Below are 22,798 nucleotides of genomic sequence, written 5' to 3'. Positions count from 1 at the left end.
CACAAAATAACAAAATGTGCCATGTGAAAGTCATATGCTGAACAAAAAGTTTAACAATTGGAAAAGAGCTGTGAAAAGAATGTTAAAGTGGGCAAAACAAAAGACAACCAGGTGTGAGTTGATCATTGTGGCATACAGTGGCAGACGTGTGTGTGTGTGTGTGTGTGTGTGTGTGTGTGTGTGTGTGAGGGCGCGGGTGTGGGCGATGACAGGGGTGCTGGCCCCATCAGTGGACCAGGGATTGTGCTGAGTGTGTTCATGTAATTTGAGAGGTTTAGGTGATTGCATTTCAGACATGTCATCAAACCGCATTAAGAAACAATTTGATATGGAATCACATAGGAGTCTGAAAGGGCAGTGCGGGAGCTTATAATAGAGGATAAATAAAAGCAAGGATGTCATCTCCACTTGGACATTCCGATCAATCATTAGCATATTGAAAGTATTTTTTCCTGAATGTCCCATCTGTAATTCCTCACAACAGTTAATTTATCATTTCTCTTGAGCCAAGAGTCATCTTCAAAACACAGGGAAGCAATATTTCAGATTACATTAGGGTGGTTCAGTAAAATGTGAGCGTTTTCCTTGCCCTATGCCTCCCTGGCTTTTAAAATTCACAAGCTAACCTATCCATCAGATGGGACAATGGAAATTAAGTGATTAAAGTAAGAATAAGATCAAAGGTGATCTTTCACCACGAAAAATGACCCTTACTTTACAGTAAACATGGGATGGTTGCTTAAACAGAGACTAAGCCTAGTCCTGGACTAAAAAGCTCTTTCAATTGAGAATCTCCATTGAGAATGCTGTTTAGTCCTGGACTAGGCTTAATCTGTGTCTGGGAAACCAGCTCTAAATTAGTTTTAAAAACGGTGGTATAGTGCATACTGAAAACTTGTGAGAACTTTATTATCTGTGATATTTAAACCATACTGTCCATGCAACTACAGGTATATGATCTTAATTTAATCACTTTTTTTTGCTGAGAATTTTCCTACACCACAGGAAATGCAGATGAGCTTCATGATTTACATAAATTCACTGAAAACAAACTCCAATACACAGTTATATTAACAATATTGCTCTTTTCAGGTAGCTTACTTTTAGCCAGCTACAGTAATAGCCTAACCACCGATCAAGTAACATTATGGAGTAAACGTTCAAATAATGTTGCTGAAGGATTATTTTGCTGTAACAATATAGATCAAATTAAGATCCTACATCTGTATTGTCCTTTAAATCCATTTTGAAGTTGGATTTCCCATTAACATATCTCAGACCAGAACCCAAACAGTGCTTTATCCTCTCTAAGACATTACAAAACAAGTCACATCCCAGACAAAAGAGAGAAATGTATGAATCACCTATAAGACTTGGATCTTTGGTAGTCACAAAAGAAAGATGAAATTAGGATTCTGAGAAGCGGCTTCAATTATCCACTTCTGATGCAAGAAGGAATGATGACCTCTGGAATCACAGTGTTATCATATGGAAGGCTAACACTCATTCTCAACCAGACATTCTAAAACAGTGTTATCACATAGAGACAGCTCACTCTCTCATTCTGGAGGAGACATGTTAAAACACTGCAAAGTTCCGATAAGACAAATGACTCACAACGACTTGTAGAATTGCATGGTATGATAGCATGTCCTCCAAAATGTGTCCTTCCGTAGCTTCATCCAACATGGATCTTGTGGGATTGTTATCATGAGTCAGTCACTCTTTTATGAAAAGAGAGGAGAACAAAAACAAGCAGAATCGAATAAGTTGAATAGGTGTTAGTGATGGACGTTAGCTCTGACCTCTGCAGACTCTTTGCTGTGTTCTGTTTGAGGTTGGTAATATGTGATGGAGAGAGGTTGAGCTAGCTAACAGCAGGGCTTTGACAGTATTTATCCATCCTCACATTATTAAGCTAATTGGTCAATATGGTACTGGGGAAAAAATGTCAATTACTTGGTCACTGGTCCTTGGTAAAGAGATTGCTTCCTTGTCCTTAATAGCCTATACCTACCAAAGTATGTTGCCCCCCCCCCCCCCAAAGGGGAATGATTATACTTGATTTTAATGTTTCTAGGGAAAACAAGAACCATTCTGATTGAGAAACATGTTACGTCCTCTGAAATCAGATGCAGGATTGTCCTTAAATGAATACTATTCAATTAAGCTCTGTTAAAAAGCACAACTGCCTTTGCTACACTGCTCTATTCACTGTAAGGTACCTCGTTACTTCAAGTGCCCATGCAGAATGAAGTGCCTGGCCCTAGTTGTATACAACATACCATTGATTATCATTATTTTCTAAGAGCGAGAAAGAGAAGGGTGGAAGGAAAGAGAGAGGAGAGAGAGAGAGAGAACCACTATACCTGAAATGTCATGTGGGAGAAGAGGAGCAGTTGCAGCTGCCCCCAATCTGTCTCATGTACTTTAGCAAAGAACTGTAGACAAATAAATGCAATACAGAGCCCTCCAAATAACTGAGCAGGTAAACAGCAGCAGAGACTGTTCATCTAATTGTATCAGGAGCCTGCAATGTCGGTTTAAAGCCTCCAGTGCAATTCATTTGATTTCATTACAGGGAAAATACAGCAAAAGGAGGCTAGCCATTTTCTGGACCTCATTCTCAGAGCAGTTTTATTAGACATGGTTAGAGAAGCGATCCAATTTTAAGTCTCAGGTGAAGAGCTTTGATTGTTTTTTTATTGGTGTTTAATCATATGGATTGGTTTATGTTTAGAGGATTATTTAATTGCATAAGAGTCTGCAATGTAGTTCTTGTCTTCAACTTTCATTATCTAAAGGTGTCATTTTATAGACCAAACATGTATATGTGTAAAAAGGACAGAATGCTCCTACTTTAAAGATTAGAATTGTTTTTGCAAAACCTTCAGTAGGCAACTTTGGGTGGGGGCCACAGAAAATCTGAACTTATCATGAGGGGCCGCAGTGGCTCACGGGTCTGCATACCCACATCCATACCCACACATGCAGTCAGAGCCGGCCCTAGCCTTTTGGGGGCCCTAAGCGACATTTAGTTGGGGGGCCTCCGCCACCGTGTAAGAAAAACATTTAAGCAGCCCCCTCTTGACAGCAGAGGGAATTAAATTTACATTTTTGAGTTCATTTCCTGCAATTCTACACATTTTGCCATGGGGCATAGTGAACATTTTGCAGTGTTAAAGCAAGTTTGTTGCAATTCTACACATTTTGCCATGGGGTGGAGAGAAGATTTTACAATTTTAACAGCTAATTTCCTGCAATTCTAAACATTTTGCAATAGGGTGGAGAGAAATGTTTGCCGTTTTTAATATGATATTTCAGTGAGAGTGACTATCAAAATCAGTGGGGGCCCCGGTCGGTAATTCGACCATGATTACTACAAGTTTAAATAGCTGGCCGCTATACTAACTTACCAATCTAAAATGTTTTTGCTGACATGGGCTAATTGAGTGACTGTCAGTGACTGACATAACAAGAGAAAAACTGCTGATGCACAACCAAAACATTGCAACATGTGTATTCCACTATTCTAACTCTCAACAGAAAGTGACTGAGATCCTAAAACGTGGATACATTTTGGGGGGGAATTGATCCTCGGGAGTCGGGGTAGTAGCCTGTCCCTGAATAACATGGTATACATATGTTCATTAACTATGCATAAGCTTCTGCACTTCTGAGGGGAGAACATTATGCTATAGAATGTATCATGTGTTATGGAAATTTGAGTTGGTGTCCTCTGCAAGCATTAAGTTCAAGCAAACATATTGGATTAAATGTGAAATCTTAAAAATAAAGTGAAGATGTTTTCATAAGCAACTTGTCTATATAATATTATGAAGTACTACTCTTCGTCTGTTTTACCTGTTATTTGTCTAATTGTTTCTAGTTTGTACTGACTGTACTGTATATGTCAAACACTTGCACAGTCTTGGTGAGAGAGGGCTTGATGGTATGTTAATTTGTGCTTTACCCGCGTAATGAATGGTTATGGTTTCAATGGAGTCGAGTATCACCCGTCTCCCGGGCTGCAATGGGTTACCGCTGCTGCAGCATCCTTTGCGCGTTCCTGTCGTGGTCTTTGATTGGCTGGAATGGGGCGGCGCGCTCAGGGCATCGCTTGCGCGAGGCATCAGCAGCTGCTGAGGCCAAGTTCATCAGCTCACACGCGCTAGGAATGGCATTGCTGCACACTACCAGATCACACAACAACACAGTATATGGGAAAATTCACACAGACAGCAACACGCTTATTTACAAATGATCCGATGCACATTAGGGCATAGCAAGTTGAGGAAACCTGTACCGGAGACACCTCACAAAAACAACAGCACACACAGATAGATAGAGCACCAGTCAGTCAAGAGGAGAGGGGGGTTCAGTCCTTCAAAGAAAGATAAGAAAACATCACACTTCAATTGTTGGAGAAAAACTGAACGCGTCAGCGTTATTTGGAAGTTTTTTTTTAGCGATTTTTTTTGCATACTGGCCTATCATCACATCTCGGCATCCTTACAAATAGCATCGGTCCACTTTGGAAGTGACGAGTGTGCCAACAATAGTGGTAGGGCATAAGATACTTTTTTTGCAATCCTCTCATTCTAATCTAGGTTTAACGATTTGGTCAGCGAACTATTGCTAACTTTTGTTGTGTCTATGGTGTAAGTCTAAAACGTAATCTATTTCAAAACGTTAACTTGCATTGTTTTGTTCGTAATAATAACAATTGGATTGGAATTTTGGAGAAAGATGCTGTGCGCACCGAGAATGGAAACAGCTCCGCGATTGTGGCTTTAAGCCCTTTCTTTTTCTAATATCTTAACAACCAGTATTCTATTTGATTATCTTACAGAGATAAAACTTCAGTAAATTCTAAATAACCTTATTGGTGAGCTTTTTATTGGTGAGCTTCCGTTCCCGAAGAAGCGCCTGTCAGTTTGTTCTCCTGTTAACTTTGTAGGTAGCCTAAAACTTCCTGACCGGCTGTCACTTCTTATATTTCAACTTCTAGATCACCAGATATCAATAACTCTAATCAATGTTTCACTTTTACATATAGGAAACGCTAAACTGAATGGATACATCTAATTTCTGAAAAGATAAGAAATATAAGGCTTGACTTTTCAACATTTTACGCAAGAATTACGCGGGATAGTTGCAGTAGGCTATTTGGCAAAACATCATCAACATTTTGTCATTATATCTAGATAAAGATAAATAACAATATTCATTTATCTCTCCACGGTCTCCAAACCTACACACCCCTGCGTAGAGGACGCGTTTCCTGCCCCGCACACCACCGGCATCAATGTCATTGCTAACCTCCTGAAAGCTGCAGTTATCTCGTCGCTGATACAGAGAGAAATCCAGACATAGAATGGCCGATGAGCTGGTAACCATCACTCATGGGATTGTGGTGTGACTTGTTCGGCTGGAGGGAAGACTGCTGATATTCTTTGAAAAATCTTCATAGACTCAGTGCGTGTTCAATCTACCAGAGCAGGGATGATCCGGATCTTCCCGGATTTCAGCGTTCAGGTGACGGCGGCAGGTGGAGGAGCCGGGGGAATGCCATCAGGTCCGGCGGTGGGGAGGATCCCCGGTACCACTAACGGGAACCCGCAGAACGTCCAGGGGATCACGTCCTATCAACAAAGGTATGTTGACCTGACCACTGGGGAAATGTGTTTTGTATTGTTTTATTTCACAAATTCTTTCATTCAGACACGGGCACAATAATAGTCTTATGGATATGTTATAAGTCACTGAACAGTTTGGGTTCTTTAATGGTCATGGGCAGGCCTACCACGTTTATAACATATTTCATTATCAAGTTTCACATTATGCCAGTTAGCCTATGCAATATAGGCCACATGGATAACAACAATAGTTCAATTGGCTACAACCTGCAAATGTAGTAAGTCACTTTACATGAAGTTGCATGTGGAATGTGATGCATAAAACAACACCTGGCTAGACAATCAACTTATTCTGAAAGACTTCAATTAGGCTATCCATGAGACCTTTAAGCGAATGATCAGGAAAATGCCCATATTCTGAGCGATCATTCAATAGACTATTTTACAATCAATAATTAGGGTAATATATAGCCTACACTGAATGCTTTACATGCTACTTGATCGTGTAGGGCTATAACGCCTATCAAAGATAATGAAGGTAGGTATATGTTATATAGGCCTATGTTAGTTTCTCAGAACATACCAAAACCCCAACAGAGTGTAAATACAGAGACTTAATGGCTGGCAAAAGTTACCACATTGACATTACAGGCCTGAATTAGAAACTATGGTATTCATGATTAAAAGCTTTTGCAACCCACAGTTAAAATCACAAGTATTTTAGAATGACTCATTATATTTTATTAAACATGTTGGGCAGATTATATTGTTTCAGGTAAAACAAATAGGCCTATAGATTAGCCTATAGCTACAGGCCACATCAGCTGTCTGAAAGAGAACATTTGAATGGCAAACAGTGACATGCTAACCTGTTCAAATATAAATGTTTAAAGAAATTGGTTGAGACTAATAATCCATGGCACTTTTTCTAAAGCAATTACATTTCTTTGATCATATTTTAGCCAATATAACAAAATAACTTTTATAGGCTATATTTGCAAAACAACCATTTTGGGATGGTTAGCTATATTATAGATTAAATCTGAAAGAGCAGAGATTAAAAAACTTTTTAAAAAACGATAAAAGTATGTAACAAAACAAGAAAAAGTGAACACAATTAAAATCCACACTTTGTCTACATTTGCAATGCTACATCAGGACGTTTTGGGTTTATTCTTGGCCTTTTACCCCATATCAGAATATTACCTTCCTGAAGTTTGTATTTGGCATCTGGTAAATACATTTTTACAAACAAACAAATAAAGTTGCACAATTATTTAGAGCATATGACCGGTCAGTGACCTTGACCAGTCATTGATTGAAGACTAGTTTTCAACTCCATCATTCTTGTTTATCTGATGTGACACTCGAATGATAATTCATTTAAATGCAAATGCTTTAACAATTAGGCTAATGCATGGGTGATTCATAGGCTATGTTATATTACACTAAAATAGCTTGCTTTTTAGATCAGACTACAAAAGTTAATCACAGCCAGATAAATGAAATAATAGGCCTACTTAAAACAGAGATACAACCGTATGTAGGTGAATATATTTTTATTTGAATTATGAATCTTGATGTTGTTAGTGATATATAGTCACATCCAATATCTGCAAAACTATTAAGATGATGAGAAACAGTTCATTTAGTGAGAAAACGTCATAATGCAAACATGTATAGATACTTCCAATTGCAGAACAAAAAGCAAATCCAAGGGAATTTGCGTATTGCAACCTGTATAACGCAACAAAAAAAACTGTTTTCAACTACAACTGAGTGGCGTTGTTGCGCCGGCTGGAGAGAAGATGTGTCCTTTTTCACATAGAGCGAGCCAGGAAAAGCTGTAAAATGCACAGACAAACAGACTCAGAAAAATCCTTTACGAAGCAACGAAGACAAGAGGCTCTTGCGGAAAAATGTAAAGATAGGCTACGATGTTCCCGTTTATAGTGTAGCAATTCCACTGTTACAACCCGAGCTCCGTATATCAGGAGAGCAGCTGGATTTGAGAAGCATCCCCCGGTTTCCACTCACTTTTCTTGGCATGCCTTTGGAGCTCGATCTCGGTTTTTTTTTTTGCTCCGTTTTTCACGCTCATGAACGCCAATACACGGAGACAGGGGCACGGCTGGTCCACATCAGCGCTATGGCTTTGTTTAAATACACCTAGTCTACATGACGCATTGCTGTCAGACGGCACGGCTTTATGTCAAAATAAATCTGAAGAAAAAAAAGTAAGAAATCAAATAATTGCAGGAAGATGGCGCCCACCAAACCTAGCATTCAGCAAGACCCTACAAGAAGAGAACGGTAACGCTTGGATTGTTCTTTTTCTATATGAAAACGTTGACGCTTATGACTAGATGCTATGCAATTTTGAGTGGAGATGTCAGAAGTTTCGATGTTTCCCTTTTCAGCAGGAGTGCATCTGATAATTGGGGACCTTGGCGTTCGGGTAACAGGTATAGACTGAGAAGGCGTATGTTATAGGCTACTACAGAACAGCTAGTGCTGGCCAGCAATGCAGGCACTTTCGCATTGTTTATGTGCTAAGCAAGGTTGTTAACTGTCGTAAACATATTCGTTCATCGATGACAATGCCGCTGTTTGTTTCTGTGTAGATGGAAAAGCTGCTTGCTAGGCCAGGCTGTGCTGTTCTGTGTGCGGCAGTGGTGATTCTCTGCATGCTGTTTTGCAGCGGAACCTCAGTCAGTCTGAAGCTTATGTGAGAGCGAAATTAGCATACACCAGCAACCAGCTGTTGAGGAACTTTAAATGTAGCACATGGATTACTCTGTGTTGTCAGATCAGAAATCCCCCTCTGGTAATGGTTGTAGTAGACTTGTAGTTAAGGACAACACTGTGGCTGCGACAGTCAAATTGTATTATGGCAAATTTGCATGTTTTGAAAAACAAGCAGGTGATTAGATTGAAATGAATTATGGTATGTTAATATCTGGAGTTTAAAGTGGCTCTTGAAGGCAGCAATGAGTTGTATTTTCACAAATAATATAAACATGAATTATGCTATAGCTACATCCTTATGCCCTCCCCCCACCCCACTACATCGAACAAGTTAGAAATAAGCTTTAGGATCTGAGTTTATTACAGACACAGACACTGACAATTTCATAGCAGAACGTTTTAATCCATTCAGAAAGTATTCAACCCCCTGACCTATTCTACATTTTGTTGTGTTACAGCCTGAATATAAAATGGATTAAATAAATAAAAAATTCACCCATCTACACACAATACCCCATAATGACAAAGTGAAAACATGCATTTATAAATTTAAGCAAATTTATTCAAAATGAAATACTGAAATATCTAATTTACATAAGTATTCACACCGCTGAGTCAATGCATGTTAGAATCACCTTTGGCAGCGATTACAGCTGTGAGTCTTTCTAGGTAAGTCTCTAAGAGCTTTGCACACCTGGGTTTTACAATATTTGCACATTATTCTTAAAAAAATTCTTAAAGTTCTATCAAGTTGGTTGTTGATCATTGTTAGACAGCCATTTTCAAGTCTTGCCATAGATTTTCAAGCGGATTTAAGTCAAAACTGTAACTAGGCCACTAGGGAACACTCAACGTCGTCTTGGTAAGCAACCCCAGTGTATATTTGGCCTTGTGTTTTAGGTTATTGTCCTGCTGAAAAGTGAATTTGTCTCCCAGTGTCTGTTGGAAAGCAGATTGAACCTGGTTTTCATCCTAAAAAACTCCCTAGTCCTTGCCGATGACAAGCTACCCATAACATGATCCAGCCACCACCATGCTTGAAAATATGATGAGTGGTACTCAGTGATGTGTTGTGTTGGATTTGCCCCAAACATAACACTTTGTATTCCGGATTTAAAGTTCATTTCTTGGCTAAATGTTTAAATATTTTTCATTTTAGTGCCTTATTGCAAACAGGATGCATGTTTCGGAATATTGTTATCATGTACAGGCTTCCTTCTTTTCATTCTGTTAATTAGGTTAGTATTGTGGAGTAACTACAATGTTGTTGATCCATCCTCAGTTTTGTCCTATCACAGCCATTCTTTTTTTTTTGGAATAGTTATAGACTCAAGACATTTCAACTTTTCATTTCTAATTTATTAGACTTTTTTTATACATTATTTCACTTTGACATTATGGGGTATTGTGTGTAGGCCAGTGACACAACATCTAAATTGTATCAATTTTAAATTCAGGCTGTAACATAACAAAATGTGGAAAAAGTAAAGCGGTGTGAATGCTTTCTGATGGCACTTGTGTGTTATTGAATACACTGCTGGTGCTTTTTTTGAATTGAACAAAGGGGTTACAGTGTATTGATGTTTACTGGGGTGTAACTTGTTAGGACACATTGTATCTAACACATGATTGTGCCGCATTTTAACGATACATTGCTGTAAATTCTTCTCTAAAAGGAAAAGAAGGTTAGCTCTCATTCAAGAACTATAAGCTTAATCAGGTCATTTTTTATGCGCTTGTGAGGAAAAGCAAAAATAGCAAAAACTTGACATGGACCATTATTGTCAATAGGCCTACTTGCTATTGTGAATTACTATTATTCTATACACATATTGTTAATAACCCTAATTAAACATTTACAAACTTCCTGGTCTGAGTGCACCCTGCTATTTCACTAATTCACCATTTCACTCAGTACATTTACAATTGCAGCAGCAGCATCCAGCCAGCAGCAGCAGGGAATGTTTATGCTAAGTCAGTCTCTAGTAATCTCTCTGGCAGGAGCATATTTGTGTGCCATTCTGGGCTATATCTGAGAGATAGGAATCTTGAAGATGGAATTAATTTTGAGGGGGGAAACTTCATAGCCTGTGCATGAGTGCTTTCTTTATCACCTGTCTCCTATTGCCAGTCTGCAGAAGTAAATCAGACTCTGATCTGTTATTCTGCTCCACTTGAGAGTTGAACTTAATAACACTTGGGTCTGAGAATTCTGATTGAAGGACTAGGTGAATATATTTAATTTAATGCCCCTCTTAAAAGCATCCTGATGTTTGCCAGAATGGGGGGGGGGGCTGTTTATAGTTGTTGCTGTCCTCAAGGTGGTGTAATCTGACTAATGCCATCCTGACTGACTGACTAGGGCAAACAACTCTGCTGGCTGGATTAAGTGGTGAAATTTAAAGAGAGCGAGAGAGAGAGAGAGAAACGGTGTTGGCTTGAGTTCACACACAACAGAGTAACTAACCGCAAAGTTGGCCGTTCTTTCACAAACCATTTCCCTCCCTTTGGGCAAACAAAAGTGCTAAATTGTCCTATTTCCTATTCTGTTCACTTCAGAAGATTTATAAAACATAATTAAGAATGAGTATAACTATGATTGCTATAGTCTGGAGAATGGAGAGGGGAGCAATGTGATGGTGTAGTTGCTGTAGGCAAAGCATTCGGCTATGTTTAGTTGAAAATGATGCCACATTTTACTTTTATTTTGATGGAATAACAGAGGGAGCCAAGCAGTTTTTGCTAGTGGTCTCAAATATTAAAGCATTGCATTATTTTACCGTCTGCCTTTCAATGTCAAAATATGTCAATATTTGTAAGAGTACACAAAGAAATGAAATTGTTTCAGTACATAATTATTGTTTACAATGATAGAGGTAGGCTTTACTGTAATTTTCACTTCTCATACACGACTTTAACCAGGCAGCAATGTACATATAGGTTTATTGTAAAACATGTTTCTACTCGTCTTTTAAACCATTTTCATGTCAACTGAAATAGTAGAAACATGTTAGATGAAATTGCCTTTTTTTTGTGTGAGGGAGAGCGTTGTACCAAAGCAAATGTTCAAGGAAACAGCCATGCCAGAAATGAACACTAATGCGTTATTATCAGAAAACAATGTTTGTTATGGACCTTATTAAAAAGATATCCCTTTCACTTCACAGCCACAGCCCTCCTTATTGGTTGTTTTCATAACGGTGGCGATGGTGCACTAGATGGGGTGTGTTGCTGTAAAACCATGGTACAGAGAACACACTATCCAATCCTATCGATTGGATATTGAATAGTTAGAGAACAGAGGTGTATAACTCTGTTTATTTATCACAATTAGGATTGATTTCTGCTTCCTGGTGTGTGTCTCTCTTTCTGGCTGCACACATATGGTCCCCGGCACTGTTGATTACCAATGTTCTCCCTCTTTCCTCCGTGTGTGTGTGTGTGTGTGTGTGTGTAACTGGATGGTTACTGTGAAGGTCAGAGTAGAGAGCGAGAGATGCGTAAAGAAGATGCATCCTGGGTAAAAAGGTATAACGGTGCAGCCAACGGGTTGGAGCTGCTGCATTAAAGCACCACAAGGCTTGTCTACAGAGAGAGATGTGTTTTATTACTCACTTCATGATGCTGCTTCCCACACACTGCTTGATCGTAGGTTTTTCTTTTTTTGCTGTGTAGTTTTCAGGCGTGGCTGTTTGACTGACTGGCTGGCATTTGTATCATCTTTAGACTATGTCATGTGTACTTTAAGTGGTAGTGGTGGGCTCATAGAAAAACACCTGTTATAGTGCCCATGGGCCAGCAGGCCAAATTTCACATATTTGTCCACTTTGGGGTAGCAAAGTCTAATGATGATTTTCATTAAGGTTTATGTCTGTGGGTTATATTTTGGTATGATACCCACGTATCAGAGGTAGCTAAATGTGGTTATCACCGCATTATATGTTATGATCCCTATGCGGTTAGTTCGGCCAACAGGATTGAGGTTATGACATTTCATTTTGCATTATAAGGGAGCAATCTTCTCAAACTTAGGCAATTTGATATGTTATTAGCTTCATAATATAACACATATTAAGGAATGAAACAATTGGAATGATAATTACATCTCTATGGGCCCACCTTGGAGGGTCAAAGGTCATACATGTAAGCATTTTGGGGTATATCGAGCCAGAATGGTCATTATTGTGATGTGCTCTGTTATCACATGGTACTCTAGATGACAACTGCACCCAATTTCACACAGAACAAGGATAACCATTGGGGAAGTTATTTTATTTAGCAAAATTCAGTCCCCATAGATTTAGTCTATATTCAGCCCCAGCAGCCTATTTTCAAGATGGCCGCCATTCATTTTGATGGGGAGGAACTGAATTTATTGAGCATGGCCATAACTGAATAAATCATTGCCAATAATGGCTTAAATTGTGTGTTACAGTCAGTAAAACCCAAAATGATGGCCCAAGTATGTCAGTTCTATTTATTTAGGTATATATCGGCAGAATAGGTCTGCTGATGAGGCAGCTTCTATGTATAGTCACTTTAATAACTTTACCTACATGTACATATTACCTCAACTAACCAGTGCCCCCACACATTGACTCTGTACCAGTACCCCCCTGTATGTAGTCTCGCTATTGTTATTTTACTGCTGCTCTTTAATTACTTGTTACTTTTATCTCTTATTCTTATTGTTGGTTAGGGGCTCGTAAGTCAGCATTTCACTGTAAGGTCTACACCTGTTGTATTCGGCGCATGTGACTAATACAATTGGACTTGATTTGATTTAAAAAATATTCAAAAAAAGCAGTCAGAATTGCAGAATTGTTTTGCCATTTAAAAAATATTACATTGAAACGCTTAGAAAATCTTTCAGAAGCATTCACTGATGTCTATTGATTAAAACCTTTTCCTGCATTCAAATGACTAGTGGCCTCATGGGTGAAATGTTAATCATTTTCATAATTTCCTAATATATAAACATTTTTTTTTTTTTAATTGCCTGAAAATCTGGTGTTTCTATGTCAAGCGGTTTTTGTCTTCTGTGATGTATATAAAGTGTAATATTGGGATGCAAACTCAAAATGTAATACATTTCATCTCTATATCTGACATGGTACAGGTGTCTTCTCTTTTGAAGCCCATAACCATGTGTGTGAGGTGCATACTTGGGTTTCAGAGTAGATTTGTTTAAGACTACCAAGAAACACTCTGTGTGACCCTGATTTAGCCCACTGCAGTAAAACGTTAAAATAATATGCAATATGATTGTATAAATTGTGTTAACATCAAGAAATGTGATGTGAAATCTGCCTAGTACATTGCACCCTATTTAAAATCCCATAGTATGCATTACATCCAGCAGAGGTACAGGTAACCCAGCCAGGTTTGCAAAGTATATCATCGTTGTAAAATATTAGCAAAACATTTTTTTGTTGTAGCCTAAAACACTATTTATATATCTGTTTTTGATCGGTATTTGCATCCCTAATTTCTCTATTTTATTTTCAAACATTATATAATAATGATATACAAGATTATGCCATATTGTTAAATATACAATCTGTGAATTGAATCCTGTCAAATACACTGCATTCCAACATAACATCATAACAAACCACCGAATGATGAGGGCATCAACTTACAAAGCTGGTAAAGTATTAAAGCCTTAGGTTTACAGCCTTTATAGATGGTGCACAGTTACACTATTTGTATATTGTAGTATAGGGCCTACTGAAAAAGGTATTGGTTAGTGGCTGTTGAGGGCTGTCGAGGGCACCAGCATTAGTCCAGTTGTTAAAAGGCTTGATTTTTCTCAAATGACTAATTGCAGAATTTGTATTACATTTGCCAACCATTCACTGAACGTATGGCTACAAAATGAGGTAACATACAGTATTTCATTAAATAACTTAGAAGGTTGAAGGTTAGTGTACACTTTTAAGAACATGATGTCACGTACAGAAGAGCTTTTAATCACCTATGTGATTAAAAGAGGTCATTTGTCTTTACCTAAATCTTTGTGTTAACTTGCTGGGACAACTCAACAAATGACCGAGGACATTGTTCATCTTAGCATGCTGAGTATTGCTATACAGCAGACTATTATAGGTGACAACTATAAAACCAATACGTTACCAGATTCGATCTCTTGGACTTGTATTCTTTCCCAGTATGACCAATTTCCCTAAAACAAATACAGGTAACACCAACATAAAGTGTCTTAATAAGGTGTTGAGCCACCACGAGCCAACAGCTTCAATGAATCTTGGCATAGATTCTACAAGTGTCTGGAACTCGACTGGAGGGAACCGACACCATTCTTTCACCAGAAATTCCATAATTCGGTTGATGGTGGTTGAAAACGCTCAGGCGCCGCTCCAGAATCTCCCATAAGTGTTCATTTGGGTTGTGACTGAGACAGCCATCGCAGATGGTTTACATCGTTTTCATGCTCATCAAACCATTCAGTGACCACTGGTGCCTTGTGGATTTGGGCATTGTCACCCTATGCGGGCATAGCCATGGTTGCCAAAATAAAGTGGACACATTTTCCCGCTGGCACATGGACTATTAAGCACTATTCTCTCTGCTTATCTATGCCTAATACTATAACACCCTTATTAATGAACTCAGTGATATTTATCCGACATAGCTATTGTTATACACATAGGGTAAGTAGTCCGCTAATATAGCTCATACCCTGTTATTGCTCCCTGAAAATTCCATGACAAGGCACAGGCAGGCACACAGAAATTGTGTTGTGTATTTTAAGAGAATGGCTGTGCAATATCCACTCTCTCCCACCTCACTTCCCTATACTGGAGGGGATGCAATCACTACAGGTCTGCTGACAGGGCAGCTTTTTCAGGTGCCTGTCCTTGAGCACAGTTCAATTACCAAGTACGATTGTTTAAATACAAGGTCTCTCTCGCTCTCTCTCTCTCTCTCTCCCCTCTCTCTCTCTCTCTCTCTCTCTCTCTCTCTCTCCTCCTCTCTCACTCACTCACTCACTCTCTCTGTCTCTCTCTCTCTCTCTCTCTCTCTCTCTCCGTCTCTCTCCGTCTCTCTCTCCCTCTCTCTGTCTCTCTCTCTCTCTTTCTCTTGTCCTTTATCTATTTGTAAGAGCATGACTGTTCTGTTCTCCCTGCTGGTTTCCTTTGGGAAATAACCATTCTCTGTATTCATCACAATCACTGAGCAGCGGCTTGACTTACAATACTTAATGCCTTTGTTTGCACACCAAAGTCATGACTTTAAATAGTCGCAGGTGACAAGGGAATTGCGAACAGAGCACAGGCACAGCACACGGCTATCTTTTAATGTCCGTCCGCAGCAGAGAAGAGACCTGCGTTTAGTGTCTATTCTTTCAGACAGATGTTGAGCATGCTGATTCCCATCTGCTGTTTTAGTTAAGGTGCTGTGCTCTCTTCCAACGCACCCTCTCACAATCTACTGTGTACCTCCACACCTAGCCTGCATCTCGCCGGACTGTAGTAGTGCCTTTTGCGTCCCTTTGATATTTGAAGTAGAAATTGTGCACCTGTAATATTCAATAAAGTGCCCTTTAATATAGACCACATGTAGAATTCAATAAATCCAATTTAAAAAAAAATTTGAATAAAGAATTTGCTGAAGTGCTAAAATGTAGCATTTTGACATGTCTCTCTGTGCACCCTCGGTGACTTACAGGATGATTTTAACCCACTTAATTAACCACAAAAGGTTTTCACCATAATTGTAAAGCTAAATTATTTTGTTGCTTTGACAAAGTCATTTCGAAACATGCTTATTTATTTCATGTGATAAGTGATTCGTTTTATGGTCAACCCTGTTATGTGAACTGAACCTTCTTTTTAATATAGTGGAAATATTAATATTTAAATATTTTTTTCAAAAGACGCATTGAACATCTAATAGTCAATTCATAGTTCTACTCTTTTGTTTTTTTTCCTGGTGTTTTGTGGTGGAAAACTGAGTGAGTCGAGCATAACATGTCATCCCTGTTACCCATAGACAGACAGGCAAATGAAAAATACAAAATCTTGCATTGAATTCATTGCCCCTCCATGTTGCACACAACAAGCTTCAATTTCCCCTGTTACAAGGGGATTTATGGCTAATTTAAGATAAAATCGTCAACCCTGTTACGGTCAACTGTGTTACTTTATTTGCACTTAATAGGCATTTACTACAGTCCTTTTTTATTTAACCTCTTGAGATGGGAAAACTCTATAAAAAAAAACAGGTTACAGGAGCGCTTCATGTATTCCAAAACAAGCGCAGGTTCACTTGCAGGGGATTAGTACTAGAAAAGCAAAAGGAAAAACAAATAATGAACTGCTAGCACTTATTTGGAGTTATACATTTTCCTTTTGCTCTTCTAGTGTTTTTTTTATTAAGTTGAACATGTTCTCTTTATGACAGAATGTTAAAATGAGGTGGAATCAACGTTTTCTTCACCAAGTTAGACATCTCAAAAGGCACCGAATTGGTGGAACGGACCAGTAGTCTAGAACTGGGCAAATCTATTTCAAATTTTCCTCGGTCGGCAGTCTGCTACTGCGGCTTCTACTTCTTTCGCTCTGTCTTCATGTTCCTCTTTCCTTCTCTCCAACTGGGCCAGATTTGTAACTGACGTTGACCTGGTGGAGTAACTTACAGATATTAAGCCCCAATCATTTTCTCCTCTGATTGTCCCCGGCTCCTTGGCTCTGACCACAGGCACCTGCAGGGCCCTCCTATATGATCAAGGGACTCTCTGTGAAATTGCGATTGATTATTCAGTTTAGTGCGAGAGCAGGAGGTAAAAACCCAACCAGATTAACTGCCCTAGCTAGGTCTGCTGGTACAATTCCAACAACATGTTACAGACTTAGACCTGGAATAAATGGATTCCAACATGAAAATGCCGGGCAGCCTACCACCTTACAACACCTGTCTGTCATTCTCTTAACTGAATGTCATACTAGCTTCTGAAGTAGCAGTAACTTGTTACATGTTACAGACCTGGAGTAAATGGATTCCTACTATGTGGAAACGCTGGGTAGCCTACCCAACCCGTCTGTCCATCCGTCCATTTGTCTGTCCGTCTGGGTTCTATCTGTCACTCTTTTAACTGAATGTCATATGTGCTACGTGCCTGTAGCAGTAACCCCTGGCCAACCTCACTCACAAAGGAGCTGTGGCTCTGTAGATATTCCTAGTAAAGCATTCCTTAAGGATGTTGTTATAGAGAGAAGGCCCCGTGCTGGGCTTTACTTGGTGACATTTTGAAGTGGGAGTCCCCCGCTGATTGGAGTGCAATCTTGTTTAAAGGAATGTCATTTGAATCCAGGGTTCCAACACATACACAGTTCCACACAAAACACTGCACGTGCATATGCTCCCAACTCCGAAGCCACAAAGAACTGATATGAAAACGAATTAAATATGACCAATACTTGGATGAAGAATGTTTGATAAGATAATTACTTATGTAGCCACCTACATTTTTGTAGTCCTTGGAGTCCCGCTGCACCCAGCTCTGCAGATCCTTTTACCCAGAAGCTTTCCAATTCCCAGGATTACAACAAATGGCTGCCTCAGACGAGAGGCCATGTCAGTGGCAGATCTAACATATCCAGTCACAAACTGAAACTTCCCCCCCGACTCGGATTGACAGATACTACAACCCTATGCCTTACTTTGTGAGACTGCTTAATGCTGCTTAACTGTAGTATTATATACAACATCTCATATTGTTGTATTTATTTGCTTACTTACGTAGGCCTATGTATGCTGCAATTCAGCTTTTAGCTGAAAATGTTTACAATTCAAAATAAACCTTAAATATAATTTGATCACACTTTAAGATATACATTGAACATATTTAGGCCTACACAGACAGAATTAATGCACATATTTAGAATTTGGCCTTCAGTGCCACGTCAATTTGTTTTAGTGCACGATGCCACTGTTCATGGTTGTTGTCGGTGGGCAATTTCCACTGATTGTTGTCCCATGTCATTTCAGCAAGCCCTGACACCCACCGTCTCAAATTGTTCTGAAATCGTTTCTATAGTTAGAAGCAGATAAGATAAGCATTCCGGAAGCATTATTTTGTTGAAATATCATTTTAATTTATAGGATTCATGTAATATTCAATAATTATAGTACCTTACAACTTTTTTCTAACAATGAGTAAGTCCAAAGAAGTGGTCAAATGCCATCCACAGACCACCCACTCCCCATGCCAATCCCACCCCAACAATGAGTATACAGTATCAGTTCTCTATGTTTGACAAGTAGTATGGAGCTGTGGCTTTGAGTATTGTTTCTTCATCCTATGTAATGTCTTCTCAATGATTTTGGGGATTCTTTTTTTTCCGTTCAGAAATGTATTAACATTGTCACGCTTCACATCCAAATCATCTAAAAGTAACATAATTGAGATACACAATACATTTTTAGATACTTTACGATGATTTGGACATGAAGGTTGAAAATGCTCATGTAGGTACCATTGACTTGCATTGGATTTGTGAAACAAATGCATTTGAAATAGGGGGCAGGTAAAGAAAAAACAAAGCATGGGTTGCTGTCATACCAGAGGGGTGTCCTACGAAGCAAGCTCTACTCAGGGTTTCTAAAGCTAACTAGCTTCAGTTAGCTTCACATTCCATCTCAGGCTTCGTCTGTACTACGATGGTGGATATTGCTTGTCCGCATGCCGCTAACTCTAGCAGGCTTGTAACTGTACATGCATGTTGCACATGGCTAGTCGAACGCCAAATTCTTCATTGAGACAATGCTGAAACATCGATCAATGGGCGAGTCAGTCCCACATTTTCATTGGTGCCGAAATCAAAATGAATGAAAAGTTATCTTGCAAATTCAGCAGGCTATGATATGACATTTAGAAGTACTTATCATTAATGCAGACTTTGATGTGCTTTGGTGTGATTATCGATGCACAACCACAAGCACCTTTATCCCACTCCCATCGAGTCATACAAAAGTGTTACTGTCCGTGAAGTTTAAAATGCATTCTGTCATTACTAAATGTGTAATGTGATATATTTTAACATTACTTTTTTTTAACACGCAAACATTTGATTAATAAAATATTTAATCAGTTCTCCTCAAATGAAGGGGATGATGATGTAATCTTTACAAGAGGGAGGGAATCTGATTTCATTTGTCCTCAACTCAGTCATATCACTCAGGGTAAGTGGAGTTAGCCGTGAGTTAGCCCGCCCTGGAGCAGGTTAGTTCTGAAGGATTCATAGAAATTTATCTGGCTATAGGTGAGCCACTTTTGTGTGACCGGTTATCCCGAGTTGAACTCAGAGTTAACCAAAGTTATCAGAAAGCACAGCTCCATGGATAAATTATTAAACTGTATAGTGATTTAAATACTTTGATGGCTCACAACTTCCTCCAGCTAAATCAAGACAAGACCGAGGTACTTATTGTTGGAGCCAAAGTATAGAGAGAGAATCTGGCCTCACATTTTAATTTACGGGCAATAAAGATAAAAGAGCAGGTAACATTTTTTATTTTTTTATTTTAGTTTCTGAATTATTCAGAAACTATATTTATTTCAAAATATATATGTATTTTTTTCCCAAGCATTTCGCTACACCCGCAATAACATCTGCTAAACACGTGTATGTGACAAATAACATTTGATTTGATTTTGTTTGGATTTCACAGTACAGCATAGTAGAGAACAGTAGAGTAAAGTACAGTACAGCACAGGACTGTACTCTACTCTAGTGTGCTCTACTATACTGTACTGATCTATACTCTACTCTACTTTTCATTACATTACTTTACTGTAATGTACTGTAGTGCACTCCACTGTGCTTCACTGTACTGTACTGTGATGTGAAACTTGTGAAACATAGACGTCTATGATTGGTTCAGATTTGGTCTGGTCACCAATTATGGATGTCTATGTTTGGGCCAAATCAAGGCCAGGGCGGACTGACCAAATTTCAACTACTTTTCCACATCCATGGACCTCCAGTGTCGGTCAGTGCTCAGTGGGTGTGATGCTGGTTACTGTAAATGGAAAGAGAAGGGGATCATGGGTAGGTGTCAGTAAGAGCCAGGAGAGGAAACATTAACTGGAGAGAGAGAGAAAAGAGGGGGAGAGAGGCAGAGAGAGAGAGGGGAGGGGTTGTCCAGACTGTTTTTACACACTTGCTTTAACCACCAGAGGCCAGAAAGAGAAAGAAAACCCTTATGAGCTGAACATAACAGTATGCCAGTGGAAGGAAGGACAGTAGCAGATAACCCAACTGTGGTTTGTGACTATATCATTTCTCATTGTAGCCAATTGAATTGCAGTAATTACGTTCATGATTTTTCAATAATTCTGTTACCGATTTGGCAACAGAATTAGGAGTTTTCATCACTTAATAATTAATAAAAAAAAATATTTCAGTAAAAACAGTAACTAATTGGTAGGTCTACCTTTAATTGTTACTTCTGTGAACTTTCATTATACTCCCTCCTCATGAGGGAGAGAAATTATAAAATATCTTAAAGATATGTGGGGTTTTGGTAACGGAATTACAAGGCAGAAGTCAATGTTTCTTAAATGTACGGAAGGCAAAATATTTCTCCAAACTAAATACAGTTGAAGTCAGAGGTTTACATACACTTAGGTTGGAGTCATTAAAACTCGTTTTTCAACCACTCCACAAATTTCTTGGTAACAAACTATAGTTTTGGCAAGTCGGTTAGGACATCTACTTTGTGCATGACACAAGTAATTTGTTTACAGACAGATTATTTCACTTATAATTCACTGTATCACAATTCCAGTGGGTCAGAAGTGTAAGGAGTGTCGTGTGTGGAGGACCAAGAAGCAACAGGAAAATGTATACTCATCTTCTTTTTAATTATTGAAGAAGGTGAAACAAAACAAAACACGTAGACAATATGAAAACAACACTGACTGTTCCGTCAGGTGAAGAACACAAAACGGAATACAACTACACACAAAGGGACAGGTGAAAACAATCTCCCTAAGTATGACTCTCAATCAGAAACAACGATGTACAGCTGTTCCTGATTGAGAGCCACACCAGGCCAACAAAGAAATACACAACGTAAGCAAGAACATACACCAAAAACCCCGGAACACATAAATACAACACCCCTCTACATACACATAACCCCCGAACCACATAAAACAAATACCCCCTGCCACGTCCTGACCAAACTACAATAACAAATAACCCCTATTACTGGTCAGGACGTGACAAGAAGTTTACATACACTAAGTTGACTGTGCCTTTAAACAGCTTGGAAAATTCCAGAAAATTATGTCATGACTTTAGTAGCTTCTGATAGGCTAATTGACATCATTTGAGGTGTACCTGTGGATGTATTTCAAGGCCTACCTTCAAACTCAGTGCCTCTTTGCTTGACATCATGGGAAAGTCCAAAGAAATCAGCCAAGACCTCAGAAAAAAAAAGTCTGGTTCATCCTTGGGAGCAATTTCTAAACTCCTGAAGGTACCACGTTCATCTGTACAAACAATAGTACGCAAGTATAAACACCATGGGACCACGCAGCCGTCATACTTCTCAGGAAGGAGACGCGTTCTGTCTCCTAGAGATGAACGTACTTTGGTGCGAAAAGTGCGAATAAATCCCAGAACAACAGCAAAGGACCTTGTGAAGATGCTGGAGGAAACAGGTACAAAAGTATCTATATCCACAGTAAAACGAGTCCTATATCGACATAACCTGAAAGGCCTCTCAGAAAGGAAGAAACTACTGCTCCAAAACTGCCATAAAAAAGCCAGACTACGGTTTGCAACTGCACATGGGGACAAAGATCGTACTTTTTGAAGAAATGTCCTCTGGTCTGATGAAACAAAAATAGAACTGTTTGGCCATAATGACCATCATTATGTTTGGAGGAAAAAGGGGGAGGCTTGCAAGCCGAAGAACACCATCCCAACCGTGAAGCATGGGGGTGGCAGCATCATGTTGTGGGGGTGCTTTGCTGCAGGAGAGACTGGTGCACTTCACAAAATAGATGGCATCATGAGGCAGGAAAATTATGTGGATATATTGAAGGAACATCTCAAGACATCAGTCAGGAAGTTAAAGTTTGGTCGCAAATGGGTCTTCCAAATGGACAATGACCCCAAGCATACTTCCAAAGTTGTGGCAAAATGGCTTAAGGACAACAAAGTCAAGGTATTGGAGTGGCCATCACAAAGCCCTGACCTCAATCCTATAGAACATTTGTGCGCAGCACTGAAAAAGTGTGTGTGAGCAAGGAGGCCTACAAACCTGACTCAGTTACACCAGCTCTGTCAGGAGGAATGGGCCAAAATTCACCCAACTTATGTGGGAAGCATGTGGAAGGCTAACCGAAACGTTTGACCCAAGTTCAACAATTTAAA

At 39.2% G+C, this 22,798-nt stretch overlaps 1 protein-coding gene across 5 annotated transcripts in view; it reads left to right on the top strand.

The window, feature by feature from the left end:
- The first annotated feature begins 3,816 nt into the window (after positions 1–3,816).
- Positions 3,817–22,798, top strand: part of npas3 (neuronal PAS domain protein 3) — a 343,109-nt gene continuing 324,127 nt past the window's right edge. For 2 of the 5 annotated variants that reach the window (XM_029729736.1, XM_029729735.1), the window contains exon 1: positions 4,680–5,657. In XM_029729736.1, the coding sequence (XP_029585596.1) occupies positions 5,506–5,657 (152 nt within the window). In that variant the 5' untranslated portion in view covers positions 4,680–5,505. Of the gene's footprint in view, positions 4,565–4,679; positions 5,658–7,408; positions 7,953–22,798 lie in introns of those variants that run through there. The other 3 variants (XM_029729739.1, XM_029729737.1, XM_029729734.1) reach the window with 2 other exon arrangements.

The sequence above is a fragment of the Salmo trutta genome, chromosome 33, assembly GCF_901001165.1.
Source record: "Salmo trutta chromosome 33, fSalTru1.1, whole genome shotgun sequence".
NCBI lineage: Eukaryota > Metazoa > Chordata > Actinopteri > Salmoniformes > Salmonidae > Salmo > Salmo trutta.
The sequence above is the reverse complement of the archived record's forward strand: the minus strand, read 5'-3'. Positions and strand labels throughout refer to the sequence as shown.